Source organism: Hoplias malabaricus, chromosome Y (assembly GCF_029633855.1).
Source record: "Hoplias malabaricus isolate fHopMal1 chromosome Y, fHopMal1.hap1, whole genome shotgun sequence".
Taxonomy (NCBI): Eukaryota; Metazoa; Chordata; class Actinopteri; order Characiformes; family Erythrinidae; genus Hoplias; species Hoplias malabaricus.
Window position 1 is genome coordinate 9948030 of NC_089820.1, and position 17170 is coordinate 9965199.

Here is a 17170-nt window from a genome sequence, read left to right on the forward strand (position 1 = left end):
CACTAGAGGTAATTTAGTGTTAAGGAATCAGCATTATTTTAAAGGGTTTTATCACAAGTTGGTGTTTATGACACTAAATAAGGATCTAATTGTCACAGTTTGCCTGTAATCTAGCAGAGTATATATTCACCTTTGATTCTGAGAATGCTTTTCTGCAACCAAACTATATTATATATATATATATATTGGCAGGAACATGATCAGGCTTTGCACTAGGATTTCCAAATGTATCTGTTTTGTAGGTTTGGTGACTTACTAAATAATCTGTTGCATTTAGTAATGGCATAATAATAGGAAATGTTATTCACACCGGACTAAACATATGTATGAAACCAGTCCTTGGCAAAAGAAAGTTTATTAAAATGTCTATTAAAAGCAAATCCTGAAATGAGATCACAGTCCAAAAGCATTTTTTCTCAACACTGGGAGACAGAGATACTCCGCACCAATCTTTGTGTGTTTAAGAATACATCACAGACGTATTGTATATCGGTACCGGCCGATAATTTTTACATGCAAGTTAGAAACTTTATTATTAAAATTAAAGTTACCTCGCAGAGGAGACCTAATGTTCATAATCTAATGATATTTCATATATTAAAGTCCTTAATTTTTAAATAAAACTAATATATCAGTATATGTTTGACCACTGATGTTTGGCCAGATGCTTGGCCTCAGTGTATTTGTGCAGAACATGAGCCTACACTTGTAGCAAAAACAGTTCAATTTAGCACTGAAAAAAGGATACACACCTTTTTTTTTGTTTTCCTATGAATGTTAGAACCGTTTTGAAATAAAAATTCTTTCCTTACAAGAAGTTTCCATCGTAGAGTAGGACCATTAATTTTTAGGGAAAAAAAAACAAAAACGTTCGTTTCTGAATGTCTATAGTTCCATATGCAACCATTGGTTGCATTGAAACCAATGGTTCCTAAAGAACCATTTTAAGGTGAAATGAAACAAGTAGCAATATGGTCATCAAACCAAATTTAGATTCCATATTATGTGAGACAGTTTAGATTATAAAGAGATCCACAAGGATCTCACACATGGGCATGAAGTGTAAGGCAGCCTCGACTGAGGGCAGTGTTTTGGTGGTCCTAAGGTTGCCCACTTCTGGCTTTGTTCAGGAATTCCTGGATATCTCTGTCCAGGTGCTCATTGCGTCTTAGGGCTTCATCCCTGCTCCGCTCTGTGTTTCTCAGAAGAATCTCCAGGGCAGCTTTACAGCGTCGCTCTGCCTCCAAAGCTGACTGCAGTTCTGCTACTGTAGCACTCAACTCCTTGTTCCTCTGCTGCAGGCTAAACAGATACACAGAGACACACAACTTTATAAATTATTATCTCCTGGACATGGACATTCTTCAATGAAAGGACAACAATATCCATGACGCTTAATTCCTATCAATGAAATCAGCCCTGCAGAGCCAACACTGTAAAAACTGCAGTAATTTCCCTAAAATAAAATAATCCCCTTAATGAACTTTTTCAACTTGTTTAACTATGTAAGTAAACCAAAACATGTAAAGAGTGACCAATAATCTATAATGGCGCAACTGATTTAATAATACACGGTATAGAATCCCACTCCCATACACCACCCCTGGATGTATTAATAACATCTAATATACTGGGAAGGCTTTATACTGTATACTGTAACCTATTGTAAGAAAGCAGTGCCCTAGATCTGCAAAATAATCCTAAAGGGCTTTAACCCAGGCTTGGCAGTGTGCATGGTGACCTTAGGCCCATGTGCAGATGCTCTGTATGCATAATATTTTATGCATATTTTTGGGTACATTCTATACTAGCTGATTTCAATAATTACAAGTGGTGTCTAGAAACCTTTGGGTTTTCATAGTTTTGGAAAGGGCCATCCAACCCATCCAGGAAGTAAGGCCAATTGTGCTCCCTATAACTCCCAGCCTTGGATAGCTGATGCACCTCTAGTCTTTTAATCTCCTGGTGAAAGGGTCAGTCCTTTTGGACCACGTGCAAAGTTTGATTACATGCCACTGGGGAATTATTGTAGTATTGTATTCCATAAAAATTGAGAATGGCTTATTCAGAATATACCTGGTGATGAGATCTTGTTGGTCAACTGTGTTATTATTCTGGGTTGCTGTAATATTCTGGGATGGAGGAATTCTAGCTGGGGGCTTTGATTTCTCTTCTTTGCCCAGGGTTGGTGCACTTTGCTGTGGACTGTCTGGCTGTTTGACCTTTGGGTCTGATTTTATTTCTGGAGGATCTGTGTGTTTAATCAGGACATTATTGCCCTTCATTTCTAAGGTGGCATCTTCACCTCCAGTTTTCTCCTCTTTGCTTGGTTTTCCAGGGAAGACAGTAACCTTTTGCAGGTCCAGGATTTTAAAAATGTCTTCCGAAAGTGATTTCTCATCACTCTCTTCAAAACTCTCTGGCAGTCTGCTCCAGCGGTCCCAGGCTGGCTTTTGAGAAACTTTCCCCACACCTGGTGGGCCACCCAAGCTGGGCAGAGTCTGTGTACGTTTCCTGGGGCTTCCACACCATGCGTCCACCATAGTCGGAGATGATAAAGATGGAGAGGGTGGAGAGGTGGGTGAGAACTCTGATACTGCCTCAAATGATTGTCCCCTTCTCTCTATCTCTGGAGTATCCACTTCTTCTTCTTCTGGAGACTCAGACAGGGATGACACCTCACACTGTGAAAATCAAAGGAAGTGATTGGTGAGGAGAAATAAATTAGCAGCTGATATTATAAAGGAGCTCCAGAGGATGATTCAAGAGATCTATCGAGACTAACTATGTATGGGTAATGACATATACTTGGCTAATTTAAGAAGTTCAATTTAAAAAAGTATCTGTATAAGGTTTCGGGAAGCTCAGCGGAAGGGTAAACAGGGTTTCTTCATATTGGAAGTAAACCGTATGCTTGCTCAGTTATGAATGCACGAGTGCCACTAGAAAGTCTGTCTAATCTGAAGTCCAGTCAAGATGAGGGGGTGCTGCTGAGCTTGTAATGGACTTGTTTGGGACGACACTTATAAATACAAAGTAATTATTTGAAATATAATTAAATTATTTCATTTGTATGAAATATAATGTTCCATTACTCAATTTCCTTTCATTTTGCAAATGTGCTCAATCTTCATTACTAGAATGTTTTCAAAATTTAGGGAAAACAGCAACAGTTCAGACTGGCCGAAGCTGATTTCAAGCTTTATAATAAATTCAAGTTTTCCTAGAAGTAGAAGAGTAGAGCTCAATTTAGAATGGGTATTTGTTCTGGCCCAACATGAGTAAGTTCTTTAAAGTCCCGCCTGGAACCTCAGTTAAATATTTTTCCAACCCACACTGTGTAGTCAAGTCAAGTCATATTTGTTTATATAGCCCATTTTAAAGAGTCAGCCAAAGTGCTGCACTATAAAATCAACTAACAAAACATAAACAGATAAAATTGTGAGAAAAAAAAAAACACATAAAAGAAATAAAACCAATAAAAAAGATCTAAGAACAAAATATTGTGGACGACCTACTGATGGCAAGACAGCATAATCAAGGCAGAACAAATGACTGAAATATCTAAAAAGACAGAAAATCGCCAGAGAGAAAAAAAAGTTTTTAATTTGGATTTAACAATCTGTTTTGTAGGAGATTGCTTAATGAAAAGTGGGAGGGTGGGGTTTAAAATTGATGTACTCCATATAGTTGTAAATGTCATTTAAATATTTCAAGTAATGAAGACTAATGAGGTAATGAGGACCACATTTGCAAAATGAAAATATATTGAGTAATAGAAAAGCATATTTCATTCAATATTTTCAATAAATTATTTCAATAAATTATTTATTTATTTATTTATGTTACAAGGGTGATCATTCTACTTAATGGACCTTTTCTCAATTACATTTTATTATTAATCAGTGAAGCTTTAAATATAAATTGCTGTGCAAGTGTGTAGATGTGAACAATCTCTTAAGTTGACCGTTAAGTTTACCAAAGTGGGGAGTGAGTCGGAGATCATGGTGCACTACCAGCGGAATTCAACGGTGGGTTACACCAGGACTTCACTAACACAAAGGATGTTTGGTGGAAAAGCTCTAAGGGTTTTAGGGCCCCATGTAAACTAAATTGTTGGTGCACTTATTTACAACCCTCATTCCAAAAACGGCTGGATACTGTAAAATGAAAATACATATAACATGGAAAAAAAAAAACAGAAATATACAGTGGAATAATTTGCAAATCTCATATATCTCTCTTTTATTCAGAACAGAACATAGAACACATATTGAAAGTGAAACAATTTACCCTTTAATGAAAAATATAAATTAAAAACTTATTTAGAACTTTTAAATTTATATTTATTTACATTTTATACCACCTCCCTGCCTTTTTGGTCCTCCATACAAAACAAGCTTCAGCAGAATGATTATATTATTTTTCCACAATTAAATTATTTTCATCACATGAACCCAATGACATCCTGTGAGAGAAACAGTGGCTGCACGTTTCAGTTAAAATATAAAATTTACACCAGAAAGACACAACTTTCAAATTACCTCTTCTTTCTACAATTATTGTGTTGATAATGTGCATCAACTCCACATAGGAGCACTTTGTAGTTCTACAAACAGTTAGTACAAAACCCAGAGTGTTCTCTCACACTGTTCACCCTGTTCTTCAATGGTCAGGACACCTACAGGACCACCACAGAGATATAATTTGTGAGTTGGACTACTCTCAGCTGTGACACAGATGTGTTAGTGTTGTCTTAATTCGTGTTGCACTGAGTGAGTGGGTCAGCTTTTTAAATACATAGTGTTACTGTTGGACCTAGAATAGTCCATAGACCAAAAACTTTGTAATCACTGATGAGGATTAGAGAATGAACAATACAAATTGCAGCAGCAGATGAGCTACTGTGTCTCATTTTACATCTACAAAGTGGACCAATAAAGTGTGTCACATAGAGTGGACAGCGTGTGGGCACTGTGTTTAAAAACTGATCCACTCATTCTAGGGCAACACACTAATATACTGCCACCGCATCAGGGCTGAAAAGTTTCCACCACCCATGTGATACCTGCTATGTTGTGGTCCTGTGGGTTCCTGTTTATCGAAGAATAGGTTGAAAATGGACTAAGAATGTATGCACAGCAACAGAGGAACCACAGTTGGTATTTGTAGAACTACAAAATGGACCTGTATTGTTGATAAAATTACATCTTTGTTTCCACACTTAATGTTTTGATTAATGTATATCAGATATATAGATCTGCAAATGTTTGAACTTTCCTGGTAAATGTACAAATTCTACTGATGTTTTTATATGAACGTAAATATAAATCTCAATATAAACACTTTTACACATTTTAATTCACAAATATTTTGTTTTTTGCTAATTTGTATATTTTCTAATTATATTTGTACTCCAGTATACATGTATAACATATTTCATATTTTTACCCCAATATATTTACTAATATTAAATCCTGCACCAAAATTAGGAATTTTCTTCCTCTAGGGCCCAAACCTTTACATTTGTTAGGATTTTAGTTAAGAATTACAATAGCATTACCCCACAAAAAGGAAATTTATATAAACCATGGCTCAGTGTCATTGTGGTCAATTTGATTGATTAATTCTGTCACCAAAGGCACCCACTGAAAACTGCTACGACTACACTGAAGATCTCAGTTGTAGAAAATGTAGAGGCAGTGTGTGAAGCAGTCCTTACCTCTGCAGATTCCCACCCAACAAAGCTGCGTGGATTACTGGCTTTCTGACTTTTTGTCTTTTTGCTGGGAGGAGGAGATGGAGGCACATCTTTAGAGGCAGGAAAGAGTAGCTCATGATGCCTAATCATCACTGTCATCACCTTCTGGATCATAGGAGTCCCTGAGACAGAGAAAGAGGGACAGGAGTGTGTATTATGCGCGAGTTATTTTAATATAGTTTTGTGGAGAGATATGAATTGTTTTCAGAACTGGAAGTTCTCATAAACCTTTCATTCCTCATTGCCCTCTACCAACTCAATAGAGTCATAACATTTCACATGTGTCAAAGCTGAACAGATGATAGTCTTATAATTGTATTTTAATGTGTGCCTGCAGAAGAGGCTTTTTTTCAATTTCTACACAATGATTTTATTTCTATTAAAATAAAAATAACAGTGCTCCTGAGTGGTCCAGCAGTCTAAAGGTGCTTTTCCACCGCATGGGTCCGGCTCAGCACACTTGAAGCTTGTCGAAAATGGTGACAGTGACATCAGAAAAAAACGTTTCTTACAAGAATCACTGTCTTTGAAAACCACAAGAACTGCGTGGGTAAAGTTAGGTGCCGTTTGCTCATGATGTATTTGCATGCTGTTTTAGTTTTTTGGACTAAACACGGCTCCGTGCCCCAGTTCTCACAGATCAGTTTTACTAGTTGCACTTTTGGCTTTTCAACTTTCATTGGCCAATGGCCCAAGAAGCTTATAAACCTCTTCAAAACGCATCGAGTTAAAGACACAAGCTGCCGTTGTGATTCAACTATAAAAATAAGCAAGAACGCTGCTGTAATTTAAGAGATTTTACAAGCGGTGGTTTGTGCTGGATTTGAATGAGCTCTGCGTTTTGTGGTGATTGACATAGCTCTGGCAAATCAGTGCTCTGCAGGGTTTACACATCACCATTTAGTACCTACTCTGCATGGCTGGAACCCCGAGCTAGCTGGGACTGAAAACCTACCCGGTTCCAGGGACATGGTACCAGATTTGGCCAGTGGAAAAGCAAAAGAGCTGTGCTGAGTCGAGCAGATTTGTGTAGGTTCCATGCAGTGGAAAAGCACCATAAGAGATGGTCCTATCACCAAGAGATTGCAAGTTTAATCCCCAGCCATCAGTGGCCTTAGCACAAATCTTCAGACACTCCTATGACATGTGAATTTGTTCAGTAGTGTTTCACTGGTGGCTGTTTAAAAAGAAGAAGCCGGTTGACCACAAATGCCTTAAGGGAAGTAACTTTACCTGACCAAAAATGGTGGCTTAGCTTTCAGTCTTGGGAGAAATAATGAGGGATATAATTGGCAACAGCTAATAACTGGATTGAAAATAATCAACCAAAATTGGGGATTAACAATAAAATAAAAAAATATGTGGATGCAAATTGGTTCCAAAATCACCAGTTTAACCATCTCTGCTGCAAGAATAGCTTCTACCCATCAGAGGAGGCTTTAGACTAGATGTCAAAACATCTCTGTGAGGTCAGATACTGATGTTAGAAGATTAGTTCTGCATCACAAACACAAAGAGCTTAAACTTGCAGCTTGTTTGCTCACCCTTCATCATGCTGATTGCGTCCTCGACCTGTGGTTTAAACAGGTTCACTCCCATCACTGTGGCCAGGTTCTCCACACTCATTTTGTTCACCTTTGAGTGCTGTTGCACTTCAAAGAGGAATCTGCATACAAAGATACCAGTTCCAATGACTCAACATTAACGCAAAAGACCATCCATTGTATTTACTGAGTATACAGACTCTTATGTGTAAATTCAGACATACCTGCATGTGTAACTCAGAAGGTTGTAGTTCACTTTTGGAAGTAGGCTGATCTGTTTCTCCAGATTCTCCCTCCCCTATGTGGTAAAACAGATTGCAACACATTGGAAGCGCTTACATGAGAATTAGTGTCCTACAAGGATAACAACAAAATAGTATCCTGCAGTTTATCACAGAACAGTACGACCAGTGAGTCATTTCCTTCAGTGATTCATTGTTCATAGTTTCAATATAGCCGTAACACGGGCACCTTGTCGCCAGAATGTATCTGATGCCGCACCATTGCAAACTACTGTACTGTGTACACTAAACTAAATTGGTTTTAATAAGAAAAACAAAGTAATTTGATTATTCATTTCATATGAGTTGCACTTTAAAAAAAAACAACAACAAAATGACAGTCTCTGCTCTTTGCTCATTTCTGGTGCTACAAATTACTGACTACATTTTAGTTTACACTCACATCTGTACAATAGCTTTTGGAAATGTGAAAACAGGGTGGTCTTTGGTTATCAGTCTGTCCTGTGATTATCTTGTATTTTGACATTAAAAGCTTTTTGTCCTTAAATTTAAACAGCCTTTGATTATTTTTAAAAGTGACATAAGATAACTTAAGTTGTTCAACTGTCTAAGCATGTCACAGGCATTGGAGTCAGGGGTACAAATGTTTAGGATTTTTTTGGCCTCAGATACTGTACAGTGTTGTTACAGCTGTGAACTGCTATATTCTGCTTGGGAGTCTAACATGATTCTCACAAGCAATCCTCAGTCTCAGTCCTGGAAATTCAGGCTCCTGAGCACCAGAGGTGATACTGTACATTCTGTAATTAAAAACAAACTTTAAGTAAACATTTCAAATATTTTTTCTTATTATTTTTTTCCTCCAACAAATACTTGTAATTTTATTACTAGGTTTTAAAAAATCCTTATACTATTCAATTAATTATACGTCAGTTTCTCCCATGATTTTATATTTAGGAGAAGAGACATATGAAAACTACAGAACTTGGGTATGAAGGGAAAGCCAGTGATAAGCTAGGAAATATTGTAGAAGCCACTGCCTTGACAAACCGTTCCCCACACATGTCCTCAATTTGTTCTGAACCAAATGAATGTTCCACAGAATATGTCTCCTTTTTAAGTGTCCTTTAAAAGGGAATTCCTCAAGGTTTATTTATAGATTAACTCAAGTAAAGAATCTGAAGCTAAACTTTACCTGTAAGAAGAATAATTTTACATTTTTTAACTACGAGACTTGTGTATTCAAGTCTGAGGCAGGTGCCCAATGATGTTTGCATTGTATTTAGTTACTTATACATAAAGACAAGAAGAAAACATAGTAGAATGGGTCTCACTGTCGCTGTTGTGGCATCCAGCGTCAAGGTGCTGTCCAGAAAGTCCTGGTACTGAGTCCAAGGAACCACAGGCTCAGGCAACTCCCTCAAATACAGCTTGAGTAAGGACGCCACTGTGTGGACATCAGTATCACTGCAGACAACAGAAAAACCACATTGCGATTTATTAAATACTCAGAAAGCCAGGCTGAAGAGGCAAAAATGACTGTTTGCATAAAGCATGTCTTATACATGTCCAAAGGTAACTAGACACACCTTGAATTAATTACACTATTTTAAAGTGCCCCCATTGCTCCAATCAATTTCACACACACAATGTTCTGTAGTTTTTATAGAAAAGCATTGACCCATAGACTGGGATGCTCTGCAGGGACCAACACACATGTGACTAGGCCCTAAGGTCACTATACCCAACATGTAGTGTCCAAAATCATTACCAGACCTTGCTAGTGTTGTTGTGGGCTGAATGCAATCAAATATACACAACAAAGTTTCAACATCCAGTCTAAAGCCTTTGCAGAAGTGTGGCACCTGTCAGTGCAGCAAAGAGGAAACAAACTACTAATGAACATTTTGAGCAGCTGTAAAAAGATTTGGACATACAGCCACATGCAGACGTTTGGACACCTCTGGTCAAAAGATAGTTTGGTGATTTTCTAACTTAAGATAAGATGAGATGTTCAGCAGGGAACAAAATCATTTAAACAAATTTTATTTTGCAATTTCTATTTACTTACTGAGTTACATCAAAGTGGAATAAGCCATCAACAATTAAACAAGCTATAACATTTGGACAGGCTAGATTTCTTCTGTTATATTACTCAATATGTTAAACGCAGCACAAAGAAGGTAGCTGTTAATTAAAATATAGAAAGTGCCGTATGTGAACACATTGTGACAGTGGCACTGAGTGGGGATGGGGGTGTCTGTGTGTGTGCTTGATGTAAGGTGATTAACATGGGAAGAGCAGTATCCATGGTCAGTGAGGCTTGTATTGTGGTGGATAACGGCTCTGCCTCCTCTGATCAGTCCTCCTCTTACCTCAAGCCCAAATACTACCATTACTATATATATTACCAATACTACCCTTGCTTCCCTTTCTCTACTTGTGCCCTTTTGAGGGCATGAATGAAGGTTGCATGTTTGCGTAGTAGCAGTGTCTCAATACCCATCTTCCAAGACCCATCTTCTGTTAGAGCTCCGTCCTTTCAGGACTGAAAGTGGGTTGAAAGTCTACATGGAATCATTAGGCACAAGGCAGGAACATATCCTGGAGAGGGCAGTCTATCACTGGGTAAAATATTGACAATATAAAAACCACATACACTATTTTTTAACACTAGAATAAGTAAGTTCAGTTGTTGGGTTCAAGTCCACCTCTGGGTGACTGTCTGTGAGGAGCTTGGTGTGTTCCCCTCCTGTCTGAGTGGGTTTCCTCCGGGTGCTCCGGTTTCCTCCCATGGTCCAAAAACACACGTTGGTTGGTGGATTAGTGACTCAAACGTGTTCGTAGGTGTGAGTGAATGTGTGTGTATTTGTGTGTATGTGTGTCGCCCTGTGAAGGACTGGCACCACCTCCAAGGTTTTTCCTGCCTTGTGCCCAGTGATTCCAGGTCGGCTGCAGACCCACTGTGACCCTGAACTGGATAAGTGCTTACAGACAATGAATGAATGAATGAATGAATGAATGTGCACTGGGACACACTGACATATAATAAAGTATTAATTAGTATATACTGATATATATACTATATACTATAGATGGTGCAACAGGTAGTGTCGCAGTCACACAGCTCCTGGGACCTGGAAGTTGTGGGTTCGAGTCCTGCTCCGGGTGACTGTCTGTGAGGAGTTGGTGTGTTCTCCCCGTGTTCGCATGGGTATCCTCTGGGTGCTCCGGTTTCCAAAAACACACGTTGGTAGGTGGATTGACGACTCAAAAGTGTCCGTGAGTGAATGTGTAAGTGTGTGTTGCCCTGTGAAGGACTGGTGCCCCCTCCAGGGTGTATTCCCATCTTGCGCCCAATGATTCCAGGTCGGCTCTCGACCCTGAACTGGATAAGCACTTAAAGATAATGAATGAATGAATAATTAGTATATAATAGTTTTAGTACAGTTGTACTACATGCATTAGGAAATTAGAGTGTAGACAGTATATTCTACTACAGTACATTACTGAATTATGTGAACATTATAACCATGTGCATATTATACACTTTGGTGAAGTTGTGGGGTGGTTTAGTTTGCAGTTCCGTTTTATTCAATCAGGTATTTGAACTCCACAGCTTTGGGGAAGAAGCTTTGTGAATGTCTGATTGTGTTGGCTTTAATGGCTCTCAACATTCTACCAGAAGGGTGTGGCTGGACGAGCTAATTTCCAGGACAAATGTGGTTATTATCATGTCATTTGCCATTAGCACCTATTTTAAATATTCTTAACATTTCTTAAAGGAGAAATCAGTCATTTTTTAAAAACTGATTATTTACAATTTTTACAAACTGCTTTGTAGTCTCTGAATTAACCTGTTTGTGCTTCATATAGAGACTATCCAATATGTTTATAGCCATGATTACATGGGTTTAGCATAGAATTAGACACATCCAGGTCACTAGGTGGTTTAATTTTTATTATTATTATTTATTTATTTATTTTTAAATTGTGTAAGAATCACGACTGATTGCTCCTTTAAGGAAAAGGAAACTAACACTAAGGCTTGTTAGATTAATGTGGCCATATAGATGGGAAGTGCTTGGGTTATCCTGAGTGCTACAATAATCAATTTAAAATAGCAAAGCTTTTTGATTGAGCTGTTTAGTGAAGTATATGCATGCGTGTGTGTGTGTGTGTGTGTTCAATAGTGATAGAGGATACACCTCAGTTAGAACAGGATGTGGCTGGACCACATATCTCTGATGTGAAGCTGTGAAAGAAATCGTGTTTTTGCAGCTGTCTCTTTTTCACTCTTTCTCTGTCTCTCTCTCTATCTCTCTTTCACTAGGTTTTATTGAGAAGGATTAACACCTTTTCTGCTCTCCTAAAATTACGACTGTCTCCAGAGAAATTTGAATGACTTTTTCCACAATTTCACATATATTACACTGATGTCGGGCACAGTATATATTATTACATTTTGCTGTAATGTTGTATTTAGCCATAATGATAATGATTGCAGAAGGCTGCAATATGCAAATGATCCCTCACCGTTTACGCATTCTCTCAAATTCTCTCACAGTTCCAAATGAGTAGTTATGTATGTTTCCTGATGAAGTAAGATTTTCATGTATTCCAACAAGTGAAGATAACTTGAGTCAAAACACAGTTAGCCGATCTTCAACCGTTCAGCAGTTTAAACACAAAACTCATTTATTGCCTTTACTGTTCATCCCTAAACTCAGTCAGATTCACTGCTTTGTTTTTGGTATAAGATGAAAAGCCCGCAAATCTGAATCACAAGTATCATACAGAGGATTTCAGAATATGGAAAGACAGATTGGTATAACTTTACGGTGGTAGAGCGAGCTAATTTCCTGAACACATTACGCCTTACAGAAGCTGAGAACGAAAAATTGCTGTTTCATTTCCATACCAGGAAATGAGCACTCACTGCCTTACAAAGTGTGCAGCAACTTACAAATCATTTGATCTCAGCACAGTAACACAGACATGTCAGGCTACTAAGAAGAGCTTTATGTTTAGTTCATCTGTCTCTTTAGAAAAAGCCCATGTGGCATTATTTAGAGGTATGTTAAGTGCAGAGATCACTAAGAGAAGTGTTCTTTATTTATATGTCTTAAACATGGAAATGGGGTCCTAAAACCAAACAAATTTGTATCTGCTGGAGTAAAAAAAAAATGCATTAATGCATAGTCAGGCAGCAATCTGAAAGTGGTAATTGAACTGCATTGAATTGCATTAAAATATGTTATGTCAATGTTTAAAGAAAATCAAATTATGATTAAATTGTCCAGTTTCTAAATGGAAATTACCTAAAAAATTATCTATATCTCATCCTCCTTAATAAAAATTGTCTTTTGTCGCTGCCAAAACAATGCACCTGGTTCTAAAGAACGGAGTCGATTGTGGATTCAGTTACCTGGGAAATGATGGCCTCTCTCCAGCATCGAAGGCCTCTCTGAAGTGTTTGACCTGGTTCTCCTGACCTGGCAGACGGAAGATGCCTTCCTCATCTAGGCCATGCTCCTTGATGAACTCTGCACACTTCTCCACCAATATAGGCACCAATCGAGGTCCAAGCTTCTTCTCATAGGCCAAGATGTCCGATATGTTTCTCCCAAACACTGTCAGAAAGAATGGCCCACCACCCAAAAAATATCTGGTCAGTATTTTTTTTGTCCTATAGTGGTTAGGTTGATGAATGAGGTAGAGAGTAGCTACACCTTTATGCAGCAAGAGAAGGGCAGTGTATAGTCTTTACCCAGCATGCAACAACCAAGTTTATCACTAACCACTGGGAATCACACTGGAACCAAACAATCCCAAATGATAGACTCGACATTGGTATAAGCTAACGGTATCGTAACAGTTCAGCCAGAGAATAGGAGACAAATGCATTGAAAGAATAAATGTCCCCATTCTCAAATGGGTAGACAAATTACATTGCCTTCACTTGACAGAAATCCAGTTCTGACCCAAAATAGCAACAACATAAACAGAGGTCTTACAGTCATAGCCATTTCATTAGATATTAACTTTGGTTAATACCTAATATTTCAATATTAAATGTGTCTATATTCATGCTTTTACTACAACAAGGATAATTTCCACACTTCAGTATTAGACATTGTTCAAGAAACTCCAAACACTTTCAGTGAGGCTGAGGTCTGGGGACTTGTCTTTTGTTCTGACAATGCCAAAAGGTTTTGTTTGAGTTTAAACGTTTCTTCCTTTTATCAATTTTCTTTTCTCAGTTAGAATTTTTTACGGCTTCACATTCTTTCAGACTCACAGTGTTTTGCTATTGCAGCGGAAAGATGTAAAGAGAAACCAGTGTTTTTAAAGATCTGAAACAACAGTGGAGATTGTTCTTGTCCTAATTCTCCAAAATGAAAGCATTAAGTACTCGTTGCAAAAGTTTTGATGGTCTACAAATGATTTCATGTTACAAGAAAGTTTACTCTTGTAACTCAAATAGTTTCCTCTGACTGTCCCCTTTCTTACATGAGTGGATCTTATAACCAATCACCTCAGAAAAATGTCATAAGTAAATTATTAACTTGCACATAATTGTTAGTTTTAATGGGAATAATGTAAATGAAGATTTTTCACTCTAACAGTTGCACATCTGGTCTAAGAAAAGTACAAGTATGAGTCTTGGTCCTTCATATTTGGAGAGCACATTTGGATAAACAAAACTGAGACTTGTCTTGACTTGAGCAAATATTTAAACTGACTGGCTTATAAACTTTTGTGTCTATGTTATTTGAGATTGTGTATGAATGTATGTATATGTGCATATGTGTGTGTACCTGCACTGGTAGGTGCTCCAATAGCTCGGCGGATCAGTCGGACCCACTCTTCCATCTCACTCTGGCTGGAAGCCATGAGAACGTAGTTGTCCTTTTCGCGGTCCCCATTACTACCTACACACGTACAACACACACGGCAGAACATAAGAAATATTACAGTACACACTGCATGAGTGTAGAATGTATTAAACCCTGAATGGAGTGTTGAAGCAACCCACTGCTCCTCTTACATCAAGGCCACTACGGTTGAGAGATGGTCCGAATCTATTGCTTTTGTTAAAGACATGTTGGCTGATTTGTGACATTGTATGTAGTGTGTTTCATTCTTTCACTCTTTTTCCACGTTTTCTTCCTCCCTTCCATGTGCATCTTTGTTTCTCTTTCTTTTTCGTGTTTGTTTGTCTGATGTGTTGAAAAAAATCATAATAAAATATATTCACAAAAAAAAAAACCCTGAAAGGAGGTTTAATACTTTACATATAAAAAGTAGCAGTTATATGCACAGTCATAGCAGAATATTATGACCATCTCCTTGTTAAAGCACTTGCTCTCAAATCTCTCAACTCCATTGTACAAAGGATCACTTAGAATTTTTAGTCCATTTGTTGCCCTGCATACTTTGTTTCTTGTTGTTTCTTTCTCCCTGTGGGACACAGCAGTGTTGTTGGAGTTTTTAAACCCCTCAGTGTCACTGCTGAACTGAGAATAGTCCTCCAACTAAAAACATCCAGTCAACACTGTACTATGTGCAGTGTCCACTGACCATTGATGAAAGACTTGAGGAAGACCATCACAAACTCTGCAGCAACAGATGAGCTTCTGTCTCTGACTTAACAGTTACAGTGTGGACCAACAAATTGTGTGTAACACTGTATGGACACAATGTATGTATTGTATGGACACAATGTTTAAAAACTCAAGCAGTACTGTGGTGTCTGAGCACAACACACACACACACACACACACAAACCACCACCACCACATCATTGTCACTGCAGCGATGGAACAAATGCACTACCTAAATCACACCTGCTCTGTGGTGGTCCTGACCATTAAAGAACAGAATGAAAAGCTGTTAATAAATTATAAAGAGCAACAGGTGGGCTACAGTTTGTAATTGTTAAACTACAGTACTGCTGTGTGATCACTGGAGCTGACAGAAACAAGGAGGTGGTGGTTTAAAATTCTCTGATGCTTATTTTCATGTGAAGTCAGTTTTAGTAATTTAGTCATATTAAAACTTTTACAATATTGTATTGTTAATATCCCTCTAGTCCACACTTGAAATTTAGCATGATGACCCAAATCTCTTATGCAGATGCGTCCCAGTCTTCAATTTTGTGCTTTTCTCAGGAGGTTATACAGATAATGTGTTCATAATTAGAGGTCTGTGTCTAGTATGTGTGCAAGTAGCTGAATTCATTAATTATAAGTGGTGTCTACAAACTTTTGGAAATATATAATGTAGTACTGTGTCAGACCCTGTTCCTTAAAGCTAGGATAAGTGATTTAGCTTAAAAGGTTTCTTTGTTATATTTCTCGAAATACTCTTAACATCCTGATGGCAGCCAGTAAGTTTAAAGATCTGATGACATAAAGAAAGAGATTTGTTGTGTATATTAGCAAAAAAACAGCAAAAACTGTAAATGTTTCATCCAATCTTTTATATTGGACCAACCACAAATAATAATATTATTATTATGTGACTCACACCAGAACTACATGTGTATTCATTTGCACATGCGTGGCTACATACATACATACATACATACATACATACATACTATCACCACTTAAAGCTGGAAAATGGCAGAAAAACAGATGATGGCACTAAAGAAACCAAAGTAAGTGGCAGAGATGATAGTCAATAAAAAAAGTTGGATTAAGCCAGAGGCCAACCAGAGTGGAGCTTTCCAAAAGGTGGAGCACAGAAAGGCATGGCAAGTAATGCAGCAAGTAGCTGTTTTTGTACTAGACAGCTAATTATCATTTATCTTCAATTTATCATTTTGTGTATGTGAGATTTGTGTGTGTGTAAAAGTTAATTTTCAGAGTTATGTATCCAAAATAGCTGCTTCTTTGCAATGCCGTCAGCTAACTTTCTGGCTGTGTTTATCCTGTTCGTGATCTTCACTGTAGCTTGAGCAGATGTTGGTTAGTACTATGTATCTTATGTTAAATACATTACATTGGTAAGCTATATATATCGGCTTTGAACAAGACAGAGTTGAGGTGGTGCAGCTCGCTGGCTTATCTGTGTTTATTTATGGGCACGACAAATATTCTCTCTGCAGTGTTCTCTCTGTGTTTACTAATTTCTGTGTAATACATTCACATGTAAATTGGTGGAGTGGATTTGGAAAAAGGGCTGAAAGAATGGGCTGGGTCTTTTTATTAGGATTTCTTTTCAACACCACCCACACTGACTGGTTTCAACAAAATCACCTACCCTTGTTTTAATAGGACAGACTCCTGTGCTTAGAATAAAACACAATTAAAATAATAAAAATACTATTCAGAAAAATGATTTTATTTATAATGCACCTTTCATTTAGGTGAAAATTTCAAGGTACTATGATGCTGTGACATCATACAGCAACAACAGGACAATAGGGCACAGAGACAAAGGAAATGTTTAAAATGTGCAGTGCTGCATCTTTTGGAAAGTGTGCTATGTAACTGAAGAGGTCAATCAAATGCACTGGTTGAGATAACTGCACTACATTTTATAGACTACAATATCAAAAGTAAGCAACAAGATCTTGGACTAGAGTTCATAAGTGGAGTCCAGGGTGTGCAAAA

At 37.8% G+C, this 17170-nt stretch overlaps 1 protein-coding gene across 1 annotated transcript in view; it reads right to left on the minus strand.

The window, feature by feature from the left end:
• Nucleotides 1–345: 345 nt before the first annotated feature.
• The window catches only part of LOC136679068 (rho GTPase-activating protein 25-like), a 32909-nt gene continuing 16084 nt past the window's right edge, over nt 346–17170 (minus strand). The window contains exons 5-12 of the mRNA XM_066657349.1: nt 14369–14482; nt 12976–13180; nt 8882–9014; nt 7530–7603; nt 7306–7427; nt 5723–5883; nt 2077–2684; nt 346–1302 (exon numbers count right to left, since the gene is read on the minus strand). Of these exons, the coding sequence (XP_066513446.1) occupies nt 1101–1302; nt 2077–2684; nt 5723–5883; nt 7306–7427; nt 7530–7603; nt 8882–9014; nt 12976–13180; nt 14369–14482 (1619 nt within the window). The 3' untranslated portion in view covers nt 346–1100. The remainder of the gene's footprint in view (nt 1303–2076; nt 2685–5722; nt 5884–7305; nt 7428–7529; nt 7604–8881; nt 9015–12975; nt 13181–14368; nt 14483–17170) is intronic.